Source organism: Oncorhynchus tshawytscha, linkage group LG19, assembly GCF_018296145.1.
Source record: "Oncorhynchus tshawytscha isolate Ot180627B linkage group LG19, Otsh_v2.0, whole genome shotgun sequence".
Taxonomy (NCBI): domain Eukaryota; kingdom Metazoa; phylum Chordata; class Actinopteri; order Salmoniformes; family Salmonidae; genus Oncorhynchus; species Oncorhynchus tshawytscha.
Window position 1 is genome coordinate 32518363 of NC_056447.1, and position 16404 is coordinate 32534766.

Genomic DNA, 16404 nt, shown 5'->3' on the forward strand with positions numbered 1-16404 from the left:
GATCAATCTAGAGTCTACAGGGACCAACACACACACATACAAACACACAAACACCACCAGCACCAACCCCCACATACTCCAGCCCAGCTGCAAGGAACAATCAGGGGATCTGCCACCACAGAGGTCAGACCATCATACGTACCATTACAGCTCTGTGTGTATGTGTGTGTTTCTCTGTGTGTATGTGTGAGTTTCTCTGTGTGTATGTGTGAGTTTCTCTGTGTGTATGTGTGTGTTTCTCTGTTTCTCTGTGTATATGTGTGAGTTTCTCTCTCTCTCTGTGTGTGCGTGTGTGTGTGTGGGGGGCTTGTTTGTTTTGTGTGTGTGTGTGGGGGGGGGGCTTGTTCGTTTGTGTGTGCGTGTGTGTGTCAAGGGGGGCTTGTTTGTGTGTCAAGGGGGTGGGCGGGGCTTGTTTGTGTGTCAAGGGGGTGGGCGGGGGCTTGTTTGTGTGTCAAGGGGGTGGGCGGGGGCTTGTTTGTGTGTCAAGGGGGGTGGGCGGGGGCTTGTTTGTGTGTCATGCGACAAAGTGTCAAGGGTTGGAACCGGTTCAGGGAACAGAACAGAAAACCGGAAAATAACAAAATTACTTGAGGAACAGAACCCAACCCGGAAACAAAAGTAATCTATACTGTTCCGGAACAGAATTGTTATTTTAAAAGCATGGAAACCGATTAATAGCGTTATTTTACGTTCCAGGCATTTTTTTCTGGTCCCACAAAAATAGCAATAAAGTGCATATGCAAAGCACTCAGAAACGTATTCCAGTGTCTGCCTGCCTGCCAGATGGAAATCTTTTCCAGTTGGTGTGCGTGTGTTTGTAGGATACCTGCTCCTCCCCTTTGAAGCAAAGGTTACTGTAGCCTACTGAAGACGTTACAAGCATGATTCAGAAATTAGGGAGAGATGTTTAAAAGAATGGATTCACTTTTTCAATGCTAGTTAATGATACTATAGTTATCACGTTTCTCATTGGATTTCTTAACTACAAAAAGGCAAAGACGTGTTTTTATCTGCACATACAAGCTTGTTAGCTAGCTAGCTCTGGTCCAACATTAAACCAACTCGGAAATTCAAAAACATTCAACGTTCCAAGATAGAAGCCGCTCCTCCGTAGGTATAATTCTGTGGGCCTAATTCAGATACAGCATGTCATAACAGGATGCCCAGCGCGTCAAGGCAAGCTTCATCCTCCATCCTCTCTTGCTCTTTCCTCAGCCACAAAATGTTAGTTGCATCTGACGCCCGACACGGTCTCTGGCAGCACAGTGTGTGTTTGTCTTTCTTTGTGTTTAAACCATGCTGTTACAGCAACATACTATTTTCTCTTAATGACTTGTCTATACAGATTAAATCGCTTACCCACTCCATAGCAAGCTGCTCTATCTGCACTGATTGGTGAAGTCATTTAATGTCGCGCAGAAAGTAACCATATAAACCAGTACTTTTTGTTGGGTTTAAACCGGTTCAGAACTTTATTTTGCTGGAACAGAAGGAAGAAATAGTGGTTCTGTTCAGAACTAAATGATTGGAAAATAATTTCAGTTCCAACCCCCAGTTTGAGTGTGAGGGTAAGTAAACATTTCAATGTTAGTCTACACCTGTTGTTTAGGAAGCATGTGACAAACAACATGTGATTTGATTTGTGTGTGTGTATTTTTGTACAACATGGATGGTCCAGACCAGCTTGCAGCAGCATTTAGCGATGCAGTTGAATTGCCTGTAATAAATGAATGTGAATGCACATCCGTTTAGCTACTGGCTTAATTAGGTGTGGAAGCCAAGCTCTATTTCCTTGTTTACCCGGTCCATTCTGTCCTCTTTTAGCCTCATCCCTCTCTTTATCTTATTCTGCCTGTACCCCTGTCTCTCCTGCCCACTTTAGCTTCTTCTTTCATCTCTCTCCTTTCCCTCGCTCTTCCTCCCATTATCCCCAACCTGTCTCTCTCCTCTTTTCTCCCTCCATCTCCCTCCCTCCCTCCCTCCCTCCCTCCCTCCCTCCCTCCCTCCCTCCCCCTCCCTCCCTCCCTCCCCCTCCCTCCCTCCCTCCCTCCCTCCCTCCCTCCCTCCCTCCCTCCCTCCCTCCCTCCCTCCCTCCCTCCCTCCCTCCCTCCATCTCTCTGCCCTGCCCTCCCTCCTTCCCTCCCTCCATCTCTCTGCCCTGCCCTGCCCTCCCTCCCTCCCTCCCTCCCTGCCCTGCCCTCCCTTCCTGCCCTGCCCTCCTTCCTTCCCTTCCTTCCCTCCCTCCATCTCTCTGCCCTGCCCTCCCTCCCTCCTTCCCTCCCTCCCTCCCTGCCCTGCCCTCCCTCCTTCCCTCCCTCCATCTCTCTGCCCTGCCCTGCCCTCCCTCCTTCCCTCCCTCCTTCTCTGCCCTGCCCTCCCTCCTTCCCTCCCTCCATCTCTCTGCCCTGCCCTCCCTCCCTCCCTCCCTCCCTCCCCCTCCCTCCCTCCATCTCTCTGCCCTGCCCTCCCTCCCTCCCTCCCTCCCTCCCCTGCCCTCCCTCCCTCCCTTCCCTCCCCCTCTCTCTGCCCTGCCCTCCTTCCCTCCCTCCCTCCCTCCTTCCATCTCTGCCCTGCCCTGCCCTCCCTCCTTCCCTCCCTCCTTCTCTGCCCTGCCCTCCCTCCTTCCCTCCCTCCATCTCTCTGCCCTGCCCTCCCTCCCTCCCTCCCTCCCTCCCTCCCTCCCTCCCTCCCTGCCTCCCTGCCTCCCTCCCTCCCTCCCTCCATCTCTCTGCCCTGCCCTCCCTCCTTCCCTCCCTCCATCTCTCTGCCCTGCCCTGCCCTCCCTCCTTCCCTCCCTCCTTCTCTGCCCTGCCCTCCCTCCTTCCCTCCCTCCATCTCTCTGCCCTGCCCTCCCTCCTTCCCTCCCTCCCCCTCTGCCTCCCCCACTCCATTTTACTCTGTGTTGTATTCAGTGTGCGGAGGGTGGACTGTCCTGGGCTCAGTCATTAACATGCGGCAGGCAGCCACCTCAGCCTCTCCACTCTCTCTCTCTCTCTTCTCTTTCTCTCTCTCTCTCTCTCTCGCTCTCTCCTCCTCTCCCTCCGCTCAGTCCGGAGGTAATTGGAAAACCGTCAGCAAGCCGCTGCTTCGAAGGAGAGTGAGAAGGGTAGAGGGAGAGAAAAGGGGAGAGAGGCGAGGAAGCGGGAAAGATGGAGAGAGGAGAATGAATGAATAAAGGGTTACGAGTGATTGATACGACACAGAGACAGAAAGGGAGAGACAGGAAGAAGGGAAAGACAGAAAGGGAGAGGGGAGGGGTAGATATAGAGTGAGGGGTTTTCACACAGACACATGTCACATGATACCCACAATGTACACACATATGTAAACAAAGTCACACAGACAAACACACATAAGCACACAGATGCAAGATAAAAACAGATTGATTCATGAATCACTGTATCCATTATTTTGCAAGACCAAAGATAAAGCAGAGAGAAGGGGGGAGAATGGAGAAAAGCAGCTGTAAGAAGGATGGGAGGGTGAGTGTTGAGGACACAGACAAACAGGCAGCAGTATGATACAGGGTGGAGCTCACATGTACTCATACACACACACACACACACACACAGCTGCAGCAGTAGTGATGAATGAATACCAGGAGAACCTCTGCTTCAGCTCTATTAGAATTCACCAGATGCCTCCCTCAGAGAAATGGAGGGAAGGTAGAGAGAGAGAGACAGAGAGATGGAGGGAAGGTAGAGAGAGAGAGACAGAGAGTTGGAGGAAGGTAGAGAGAGAGAGACAGAGAGATGGAGGGAAGGTAGAGAGAGAGAGAGACAGAGAGATGGGGCAGAAAGGGGGAGAGAGAAAAGGTGTTTCAAGGCGATTCAAGAGGAGGTAGATTGCCAGCAACAATTAAGCCAGCAACAACCCCCCTCCCCCATCACACATCAACCTGCCCCGGGGAACAGTGGCGCATGCACACATACAGGCAGACAGGCGGGAGGAGATCAATGGTGCTGTGGGGCGTGTGTGTGTGTATGTCGGCACACTGTGTTCGCGACAAGCTGTTGCTAGCGTATGTTGTTCTAGTGGAGGTGTAGTGTTCGCAGTAGCGGAGGGGGCAGCCTGCTTGTGTGTTGGGTAGAATGCTCGGAGAGAGCTGTGTGAGTGTGTGTGAGCCGTCAGAGGGGAGGGGAGATGCCAAGTGCAGTAGTGGTAGCAGCAGCAGGGTTAGCAGCAGCGTCGTCGCCAGTGTGTATGCGTGTGTGAGTGTGTGTGAGCGGGCACGTGTGTATGAGGGGTGGAGGGGAGTGGAGAGGGACTCCCAGGAGAAGGAGTCTTGGTCGGGGAGCAGAGCCAGCCTCTCTCCCTCTCCTCCACGGCAGGACCTAGACCTCCAGAGCCAGGGGAGTAAGTGGGATCTGTAACTCAGCCTGGAGCACTGGAGGCTGTAAAGACGCAGGGATCTCTTCCCCTCTCTGGAGGGCTGTTCGGTCAGAGCGGGAGCTCAGGATATGTGTGACTCAGGGGGACTGCCAGAAGGATCTGAGCGACAGAGACGGGAACGATTCCGTTACTGTTAACCATTAACAGTACTTCTCCTGCCTCGGAGAGAACCGAGAGGAGAGGAGAAGAGGGGTGGAGGGAGGGGGACAGGGGGATTTTGTTTGCTGTAACGGAATAAGAGGAAGAACAACAGAGAGAAGGATTTAGAGAAGGAGGGGAGGAGGCGTGACCTCTCATCCCATGACTTTCCCTCAAGGTTTGCTTTGGGACCGTTGACTGTTGACCACTCGGACAGACTTATCTTACAACCGGTCACTGTGACAACCGTCAGGTTGTTGCTGTGTTACTGTCCCCTTGGCGACTGACCATGTCGGTAACCACCGGTTTCGGCTACCAGCTGCCTGGCATTACCACGGTAACCTATGTGTTTGTTTACAGCCCGGGTACGGTGCAACGGGACCCCAGTCCCCCGACCCACACCCCTCCTGCCATTGCCGGTGCCAGCGGGCCCAAGCGGAAACTCTACAGCGCCGTACCGGGACGTACCTTCATCGTGGTCAAACCGTACACGCCACAGGGCGAGGGAGAGATCCAGCTGAACCGTGGAGAGAGAGTGAAAGGTTAGTACACTATGACTGTTCATAAAGTGGTTATAATGACCTGTCATTTCCTGGTATAACCACTTTTCACATGTGTTTTTATTAAACTCTAGGGGTCTCAGATGTAGGAAGGAATTTAGAATGATAAAACAGACATATCTCATTTTAGGAAACCAACAAATCTTACTGTTGCATTGGGAACAAACTTTTATTATTTCTATAAAATAATGTGAAAAACTATATGCTGATTAAGTCTGGCTCTAGTCTCTAGTCTTAGGCAAGGTCAGACATCACACGAGCGTGGTTCACCAAACCACTTCCACTACTCTTGTCACAGGTGTATGTAGGTAAATGAATGTGACAGAAGCTGTTTAACAGTAGGGGTACTACAGCGCTAGCAGGACGGGTCATCCATACATTATACTTACATGACATGGATAAAGGTCACTCCACTGCTCTCATTCTGTTCATGTCTCTGTAATGTCACTTCACCACTGGAGAGTGGTACATTTGTTATCTAATGCATCTGAAGTGCTTTTAAAGTCAGTCTTTCTTCATCAGCGTTGTCATGGCTGTCTGTGTATTCTGCAGCTCCTAATCCTAATGGTGCTGTAGTCATGGTGTCTGTGTGTTCTCTTCTCCATCCATGCCTCACTCCAGACTATGACTCTAATGACATAGAAGGTAAAACGACACAACATTTTCCAACATTACTGTCACCCCGTCTCTCTCTCTCCCAATCTCCTCTATATCCAAACCCACACTCGTTCCCCAGACAACTGTAGTGTTTGGTTGTTGGTTGAGGAGGGAGTGTGTGTGTGTACAGTCGGTGTGGTGTGTGTGTATTCTACATAAGTTGCTGCCTTTAAGTGCATGGCCTCTATTGCCCAATCCTAAACTGACGCCTAGCCCTTAACCCATATGCACATTTGATAGGATTTGATAGGATTTGACAGGATTTGATAGGTGTAACCAATATTGTAATAGCTCTGCTGGATTTTGTCACCATATTGCTTATGTAGCAGGTGAGGATCTGTGAAACTCACTCCTCAGCCTGAAGTGTCTCCACTTACACTACTTACACTACCTCCTCCCCCACTTACACTACCTGGGTAAGACGCTTCAGGAGGGTGGTCACGTTTGTTGGCGAGGCAGAGTTCCTGGGTTTGAGTCTCAGTATGAGCTGAATCGGAGGAAGCAGTGCTCACCAAGCAGTGTGATGTCATTTACATCTATCAAAGCCTTCCAGATATCCACAAGTACAGAGGGGGTAGGGGTTAGGGGTTGAATACAGTTTGGGCAAGAGCATACACCTATCTCGTACTCCGTCCTCAGAGTGATTCTTCTTCCGTGTGCAACGTAGTTTATCTTCACTCTTCTACACATCCCTATAGGGTGAAATGTGTTCACTGCTTTTACTCTCCTACAGTCTCTTAGACACACACCCACAACCACCTCTCCCTGAAGCCACAGATACCGCACTTTCCTCTGTACCCCATATCCCTTGTTTGATGTTGATGCAAACTGTTGTTGTTTATGACGCCCAGGCAGATGTGGAAAACAACACAGTGTGGTGAGTACTATATGAATAGAGGAACTCAGGGACCCAGTCTGATAATAATGACATGATGAGTAAATCCCTTCTCCCACCCACAGAACTTTCCATCTCTGTTGAACACACATACACAATTAAATGCATTCACCTTTTTGCTAATTCCCATGCTTTGTTCAAGGTTATTTACATGGCCACAAACCTGATAAATCATACTGTACATTGTATTGAGAATGAAGTCAATAGTGCTGTTACGTAGCCTGCAGTCCTGCAGTAGCAAGGCTATGTGAATTTGAATGACAATACATGACACTGTGTGTAGCATATGCTCTTAACTACAGTCAGTACATTTGGATCAGGCTGGAATTGAACCCACAACCTTGGAGTTGACGCACCGCGCTCCAGCCAACTGAGCCATCTGGCAGGGTTGCGTAATAATGACCAGCATGGCTCTAACTGTATACTCTTAGAAAAAAGGGTTCCGACAGGGTTTTTCGGCTGTCCGCCATAGGAGAACCCTTTTGGTTCCAAGGAGAACCCTTTTGGTTCCAAGGAGACCCCTTTTTGATTCTGTGTATGCTGAAAAAATATATAGTTACAGTTCATATAAGGAATTCAATAAATGTAAATAAATTTGGCCCTAATCTATAGATTGACTGGACAACAGTGCAGCCATATGTGGGCCTGGAAGGGCATAGGCCCACCCACATAGCAGACTGGCCCACCCAGTAGTTCTTTCCACTCTAGTTCATGGATATAAGCTGTATCGAATGCCAATTAGAAGGCAAAAATCTTTTTTTCACTCTTCAGTTTTGCTAGTCTCCACCTGGTCTTGTTGCTGCTAACCCGTAGTGACCAGTCCACCTCACAGTGCATAGAGGGGTGTTGTGACCCGAGGCCAGGCTCTGTGGATGGATGGTCTCCACTTTGATTCATAATACATACCCTCTCATCTGCATTCATGAATGGATGAGTTGCTAATAGTTACAGGCCTCATTTACACTGGGGAATGAGAGGATGAGAAAAGAGGAAGGGGAGAGACAGGAAGCTTCTCTACCGTGCTATATTCCTGGGGAGAAAAGGTTGGCAGATGCCAGAGCACATGTTCAGTTTCAGTGTGAAGGTATGCCATGGAAGGATAGGGATACTCTCCCCCACCCCCTTAAGAATAAAGAAGGTTGTCTTCTACCTTTTACACTGTAAGAGTACTATTCACTTTAAACATCAATGACCTACTTTAACCAGCTTTATCTGTAACAGCTGTTATTTCAAGTGCCTGGTTTTGTAGAGTGGTGTCCCTGACTTACTTTGTTGTTGAACCTCCATTTACTCATTCACATCTCTCCTCCCTTTCATCATCCCCCATATTATTCTCTTGTCACTCTCTCATCCCTTCATCCTGTGACAATAGAGGAACACCTGTATGAGGCCCTGAGATTGGGTAAAACCAACAGGCCTGTATGATAACTCTCCTCTCATAGCCCACTGTGTGTTTGGTAGCATAGCTAGCTAGCCTTCCCCCTGAGGATTAGCATTGTGGCTAGGCTAACCCTGTTAGTTGTTTGGTATGTCGGGTGAGCTGTGAAGTGGTTTTGTAGCCTTCAGACCAGGGCTGTAATAAAACAGATAGTATGGATTAACATGGTCTTGTCGTACTCTCTGTCCTGTAGAGAATGGTGTTTCTCAGGGATCAGAAGGTAGACACAGCTGTGCAACTCTACAGCCTCCAGGCATGTTTACTGTATAATAGAAACTCTTAAGAGATGGTTTCCCAGACACAGATGAAGGTTTGTCCTGGACTAAAAAACTATTTAAATGTCTTGATCAATCCTGGAAACTGGTGCTTAGTGTTTAGGCGTAGTGGCAGAGGGTATAGTCATGGTTAGCACTGTGTAGTAGTTGGTATAAGGGCCTGTTGTAGTTTTGACTCTGTTTCAGTACATGATGAGCTTTGTACATCTTTCACTGTAGTATGTGCATAGTTCAACCAAATCTATTTTTGTCGCTTTCGATGTCTTTCAACTGTTGTCAGTCTTTCACATGTAATATATATTTCCTCTACTCAAAATGCTGTGTAGCTGACTCCCAATCCGATGAAGAAGAGCAAGGTCAATTATATTCCTTCTCTTCTCGTCTGTAGTTTAGTCTACAGAAGGATAGTGGAAATAGCCCACAGATGCATAGATAGTCTATTGTAGTATCCATATATGTGATTGTACCTCCACAGACACCCCAAGACTCTCTGTGACCACTGTTGGACCACAAACCCAGCAGACAGTCATCTGATATATTGTCATCTGATGTGTGTGTGTGTGTGGGGGGGGGCTTAGATCAATATGTGGTGATGAAGAGAGGTGTCTGGATGTGTGTGTTGGTGTGGGATGGAGTAGGGTGTCTGTTTATGTGCCTTGATCCATTGGATATGTTAGAGTTGACAATCCCCCAGGGGCCTTCCTTTCCCTCTACCTCTCTATAATCAGATAGCATCACCAGGATGGATACATCTCGATAGGCCACTTGTTGTCATCATGGAAACGGACAGAGACGCTTCCCCTGTAACCTGGTCAAGCCACTAGACCACTCACACGCACACACTCACACATGCACAAACACATGCACTCTAACACACACCGTCTTAACATACACACAACAACTAAACACACAAAGTACATCCAGCAACATAACCCATTACATTACAGGATATTCTACCTAAAACAAACGCACTGACACACCCACACACACACACACATACACCTCTCCTCTGCACACCATTGTAAATCTTCTAGACAGCCGGGAAAATGAAACCGACCAAATAACATTGAGATTAGACATTCACAAACATGATTAATGGTCTCAGGCCGCGCCCAGTGTGTGTGGAATATTAACACTGCTGTGGCCAGTGGCGGATACCTGGAGCGTGTGCACAAACACACGCACATATACATTCACATGCAAGCACACAAGCCAGTAGACATACATACATTCACATGCAAGCACACAAGCCAGTAGACATACATACATTCACATGCAAGCACACAAGCCAGTAGACACATATACATTCACATTCAAGCACACAAGCCAGTAGACACATATACATTCACATGCAAGCACACAAGCCAGTAGACACACATACATTCACATACAAGCCAGTAGACACACATACATTCACATGCAAGCACACAAGCCAGTAGACATACATACATTCACATGCAAGCACACAAGCCAGTAGACACATATACATTCACATGCAAGCACACAAGCCAGTAGACACACATACATTCACATGCAAGCACACAAGCCAGTAGACATACATACATTCACATGCAAGCACACAAGCCAGTAGACACACATACATTCACATGCAAGCACACAAGCCAGTAGACACACATACATTCACATGCAAGCACACAAGCCAGTAGACATACATACATGGTCCAAAGACAGGCATTATTAATGATCTCAAGGGGATTGCAGGGTGATTCAACCATTACTGCAGTTATACAAGACCAGGCACAAACCTTCCACTGGTGCTAATGCTTGGTAAACCTGGACCCTTCATGGCTCAGGGCTAATACTTGGTAAACCTGGACCCTTCGTGGCTCAGGGCTAATACTTGGTAAACCTGGACCCTTCGTGGCTCAGGGCTAATACTTGGTAAACCTGGACCCTTCATGGCTCAGGGCTAATGCTTGGTAAACCTGGACCCTTCATGGCTCAGGGCTAATACTTGGTAAACCTGGACCCTTCGTGGCTCAGGGTAAACCTATGGCTCAGGGCTAATACTTGGTAAACCTGGACCCTTCATGGCTCAGGGCTAATGGACCCTTCATGGCTCAGGGTAAACCTGGACCCTTCATGGCTCAGGGCTAATGCTTGGTAAACCTGGACCCTTCGTGGCTCAGGGCTAATACTTGGTAAACCTGGACCCTTCGTGGCTCAGGGCTAATACTTGGTAAACCTGGACCCTTCGTGGCTCAGGGCTAATACTTGGTAAACTTGGACCCTTCGTGGCTCAGGGCTAATGCTTGGTAAACCTGGGCCCTTCGTGGCTCAGGGCTAATACTTGGTAAACCTGGACCCTTCGTGGCTCAGGGCTAATGCTTGGTAAACCTGGAGCCTTCGTGGCTCAGGGCTAATGCTTGGTAAACCTGGAGCCTTCGTGGCTCAGGGCTAATACTTGGTAAACCTGGACCCTTTGTGGCTCAGGGTTAATACTTGGTAAACCTGGACACTTCGTGGCTCGGGGCTAATACTTGGTAAACCTGGACCCTCGTGGCTCAGGGCTAACACTTGGTAAACCTCGACTCTTTCTGGCTCAGGGCTAACACTTGGAAAACCTTGACTCTTTCTGGCTCAGGGCTAATGCTTGGTAAACCTGGGCCCTTCGTGGCTCAGGGCTAATACTTGGTAAACCTGGACCCTTCGTGGCTCAGGGCTAATGCTTGGTAAACCTGGAGCCTTCATTGCTCAGGGCTTCTCTAGCGTGTTGGCACAGAGGCACAAATCTGTCTGTCTGTGTGTCTGTGTGTTGTTAGCCTAGAACTGAGTGCTGTAATGGGCTCTCAGATAAGCACAATAGATCATTGGAATGCAGCATTGTGACAATGCACACACAGACACTCACACACACACACACACACACACACACACAGCGTTATATTCCAAATTTGAAGACACAGATGTAACTGTTTCTGAGACCAGAATGCATATGTCCGTAACTAAGCAACAGGTGCTGATCACACTAACACAACACAGATGTGGCATATTGTTGTCCTTTAAAATGAAATACTCAATTTTCATGAATAATAAAAGCAAATGTATAAGTTAGATCCTACCATTTAAAAAAACTGACAAAAAACACAAAATGATCCTTCTCTGGAATGTAATTTGAATTGTATAATCTCAAAGGTTACTTATACCTATGCTTTTTTTGACAATGTTGTTTTGGGGAGATTGAATGGCCAGAATGCATTCAGATTGTAGTGGGTAGTGTATTTTCAAGTATGTTCTCAAAAAAATGTAGCCCATTGCAGTTTATATTTTATGTGTGTGTGTGTGTGTGTTTTTCATCTGAAACCTGGGATTTGACAACCACCGTATCGGATTGTTCTAAAAGCATTCCTGCAACATTATGTTTTTGAAATATAATTTAATCTCTGAGAAAGTAAGCTAATTGATTGCATCCAAATTGGCCATTTTAATTTATAGGAATCGTATCATATTCAATAAATATAGTACCAATGAGTTAGACATGAGGAATCTAGTGGTCAGAACCTGGTAATATGTATGGATGTATGATGGGACATACACCTAATAACTTCAATAACACATTTCTCTGAACAGGGAATAAAAAACATTGCCAAATTCACTGAGAATGCATTACATAGGATGAAGAAACAATACTCCAAGCCGCAGCTCCATCCTACTTGTCAGACATAGAGAACTGATACTGTATACGGGTTGGTTGGGTTCGTGGGTGGCTTTTGATAATTTCTTTGTCTTACTCATTGTTAGAAAAAGGTCAATTTGAGTATAACCAATTAGCTTAATTTCTCAGGGATGAAATTATACTTCGACAAAATAATGTCGCAGGAATGCTAATCTTATCTGTTTCTAACTACAGAAACAATTTTCAGAAACATCTGAGATAGTGGGTGTCATGGCTTGCTGAAATGACATGGAATGACTCACCTATCACATACACAGTGAGTGACGGCTACACAGTTCACACTCCCTCTCTAACACAGCTGTAAAATAGGAATGATTTCAGCCTACATTATGATACCTGAGAAGGGGTTGGTAGGCAATAGGGATCGGGAATTTGTGAGAAAAAAAAGAAAGTCACTGGGTGCGAGTTCATAGTGACCTTTGGGGATAAAGTTTATTAAAACAGTATTAAGACTCATGTGTGTGTGCGGGTTGATATCGGGTTGGGTCAGTGGCCTGGGGGAAGGACGAGAGTGTCACAGCTGACCTCTCTCTGTCCAATCAGAGACGCAGCAGGTAGCAAAAACCCGCCCACATACACCTGCACCCTGCTGACCACACCATCTGTCCCTCTATCACACACACACACACACACACACACACACACACACACACACACACACACACACACACACACACACACACACACACACACACACACACACACACACACACACACACACACAAAGCAAATCAGTATAAATCAAGATGAACATTACATCAGGAACAGAAGTGTAAGCACCTTGACATTCCTGACAGGATTACTCTATAGCCATTACATACTGTGTGCGTAGGTATGTGTGCGTGTGTGCGTGTGTGTGCGTGTGTGTGTGTGTGTGTGTGTGTGTGTGTGTGTGTGTGTGTACATATGTCTGTAAGCATTTCACTGTACCTGTTGTATTCGGCTCATGTGAAAAATATAATTTGATTTGATACGTGAATATGTATGTGTGTCTGTGTGTCTGTGTGTCTGTGTGTGTGTGTGTGTGTGTGTGTGTGTGTGTGTGTGTGTGTGTGTGTGTGTGTGTGTGTGTGTGTGTGCGTGTGTGTGTGTGTCAAATCATATCAAATTAAATTTTATTGGTCACATACACATACAGTGAAGCAAAAAAGTATTTAGTCAGCCACCAATTGTGCAAGTTCTCCCACTTAAAAAGATGAGAGAGGCCTGTAATTTTCATCATAGGTACACTTCAACTGACAGACAAAATGAGAAAAAAAAATCCAGAAAATGGATTGACCTACTCCAAAATAGAAAATATAGATGGTCTATGGTCAGGACGTGACATGTCTTGAGATGTTGCTTCAATTTATCCACATAATTCTCCTGCCTCATGGTGCCATCTATTTTGTGAAGTGCACCAGTCCCTCCTGCAGCAAAACACCCCCACAACATGATGCTGCCACCACCGTGCTTCACGGTTGGGATGGTGTTCTTCGGCTTGCAAGCCTCCCCCTTTTTCCTCCAAACATAAAGATGGTCATTATGGCTAAACAGTTCTATTTTTGTTTCATCAGACCAGAGGATATTTCTCCAAAAAGGATGATCTTTGTCCCCATGTGCAATTGCAAACCGTAATCTGTTTTTTTTAATGGTGGTTTTGGAGCAGTGGATTCTTCCTTGCTGAGCGGCCATTCAGGTTATGTCGATATAGGACACGTTTTACTGTGGATATAGATACTTGTGTATCTGTTTCCTCCAGCATCTTCACAAGATCCTTTGCTGTTGTTCTGGGATTGATTTGCACTTTTCGCAACGAAATACGTTCATCTCTAGGAGACAGGAACGTCTCCTTCTTGAGCAGTATGACAGCTTCGTGGTCCCATGGTGTTCATACTTCCGTACTATTGTTTGTACAGATGAACGTGGTACATGTCAGATGTTTGGAAAGTGCTCCCAAGGATGAACCAGTGGAGGTCTACAATTTTTTTTCTGAGGTCTTGACTGATTTCTTTAGATTTTCCCATGATGTCACGCAAAGAGGCACTGAGTTTGAAGGTAGGCCTTGAAATACATCCACAGGTACACCTTCAATTGACTCAAATTATTGTCAATTAGCCTATCAGAAGCTTATAAAGTCCTGACATAATTTTCTGGAATTTTCCAAGCTGTTTAAAGGCACAGTCAACTTAGTGTATGTAAACTTCTGACCCACTGGAATTATGATACATTGAATTATAAGTGAAATAATCTGTCTGTAAAGAATTGGTGGAAAAATGAGTTGTGTCATGCACAAGTAATTGTCCAACCGACTTGCCAAAACTATAGTTTGTTAACAAGACATTTGTGGAGTGGTTGAAAAATGAGTTTTAATGACTACAACCTAAGTGTATGTAAACTTCCGACTTCAACTGTAAATATTAGGACGAGCAATGTCGGAATGACTGACAGCTGTCTGCATATGTGTGTATTTACAGTGCCTTCGGAAAGTATTCAGACCCATTGACTTTTTCCACATTTTGTTACGTTACAGCCTTATTCTAAAATGGATTAAATCATCAACAAAAAATCCTCAGAAATCTACACACAATACCCCATAATGACAAAGAGAAAAATAAATTATTCACATTCATAAAAAATAAGAAACAGAGATACCTTCTTAAATATTCTAACCCTTTTCAAACCCCTTGAGACTCGAATTGTGCTCAGGTGCTTCCTGTTTCCATTGATCATCCTTGAGATGTTTCTACAACTTGATTGTGGTAAATGCAATTGGTTGTAAATGATTTGGAAAGGCTCATACCTGTCTATATTATGTCCCACAGTTGACAGTGCATGTCAGAGCAAAAACCAACACTTGAGATCGAAGTAATTGTCCGTAGAGGTCCGAGACAGGAGTGTGTTGAGGCAAAGATCTGGGGTACCAAAAAATGTCTGCAGCATTGGAGGTCCCCAAGAACACAGTAACCTCCATCAATTCTTAAATTGAAGAATTTTGGAACCACCAAGACACTTACTAGGGCTGGTTGCCCGGCCAAACTGAGCAATCGGGGGAGAAGGGCATTGGTCAGGGAGGTGACCAAGAACCCAATGGTTACTCTGACAGAGCTCAAGTGTTCCTCTGTGGTGATGGAAGAACATTCCAGAAGAACAAGTATCTCTGCAGCACTCCACCAATCAGGCCTTTATGGTAGAGTGGACAGACGGAAGCCACTCCTCAGTAAAAGGCACATGACAGCCCGCTTGGAGTTTGCCAAAAGGCACCTAAAGGACTCTTAGACCATGAGAAACAAGATTATGTCTGATGAAACCAAGATTGAACTCTTTGGCATTGAATGCCAAGCGTCACGTCTGGAGGAAACCTGGCACCATCCCTACAGTAAAGCATTGTGGTGGCAGCATCATGCTGTGGGGATGTTTTTCAGCAGCAGGGACTGGGAGACTAGTCAGGATCGAGGCAAGATGAACGGAGAAAGGTACAGAGAGATCCTTGATGAAAACTTACACACACACACACACACAGTTATTGACAGCCAATGTCATTGTGAGTGTTTACGAGGAGCAACAGTCCAGCTCATTAAGGTCTGATCATGTATCACAGAGTAAACACCATCAATCAACTGCAGTTAGCACACCTACAAACACACACACACTGAAATGAAAGACGTCTATGAGAGATTAAGAGACACTCTGTCAATGATCTAAGATCTCTCTAGTGATGTTCTTTTAACCCTGTCAACATGAAGGTGTTCCTGTTTTTGACAGGTTTTTATCCACAGCCACGCTGTGCAGCACGAAGGTATACACACATAGCATGAGCTAGTGAGTGTATTGAGGTGAGAACGAAAGAGAAAGATAGAAAGGAAAGGTACGAGTTATTAGGCATCCAAATTGGCCTTAGCAACTCTATTTTTGTCTTCACCTGGAGGCCGATAGAAACGAAGAAATGGACCAGAGAAAAGATAATACATGAAATAGAGGGAGAAAATGAAAACAAAAGAGTTTTGTAGATCCATTCAAGGTGGGGAGGGAGGGAAGAGAGGAGATGAGAGAGAAGGGCTCCCTCTGAGTCATACTTGGAGTTTTCCTCCCCCTCCACTACTCTCACGCTCCCATCTCCAACCTCTCTACCTCTTTCTTACTTCTGTCCCTTCTTCCTCTCCGCCTGCTCTCTTGCTGTACATGTCTCCCCTGTCATTCATAAATAAAGCTTCCACTGTGTTACACTCTCTTTCTTACTTGACTGAATCATTTTCTCACTCACTCATTCACTCAAACCCTCTCTCTCTATCACTATCTCTCTCTCTCTCCCTTTCTCTCTCTCTCTCTGTCTCTCTCTCTCTCTCACAGTGTGTGTGTTGAATACAGATGAG

At 46.3% G+C, this 16404-nt stretch overlaps 1 protein-coding gene across 2 annotated transcripts in view; it reads left to right on the forward strand.

Moving 5' to 3' along the window:
• Positions 1–16404, forward strand: part of LOC112218979 (SH3 and multiple ankyrin repeat domains protein 3-like) — a 273940-nt gene that overhangs the window by 152794 nt on the left and 104742 nt on the right. For both annotated transcript variants that reach the window (XM_042301595.1, XM_042301596.1), the window contains exon 12: positions 4891–5072. In XM_042301595.1, the coding sequence (XP_042157529.1) occupies positions 4891–5072 (182 nt within the window). The remainder of the gene's footprint in view (positions 1–4890; positions 5073–16404) is intronic.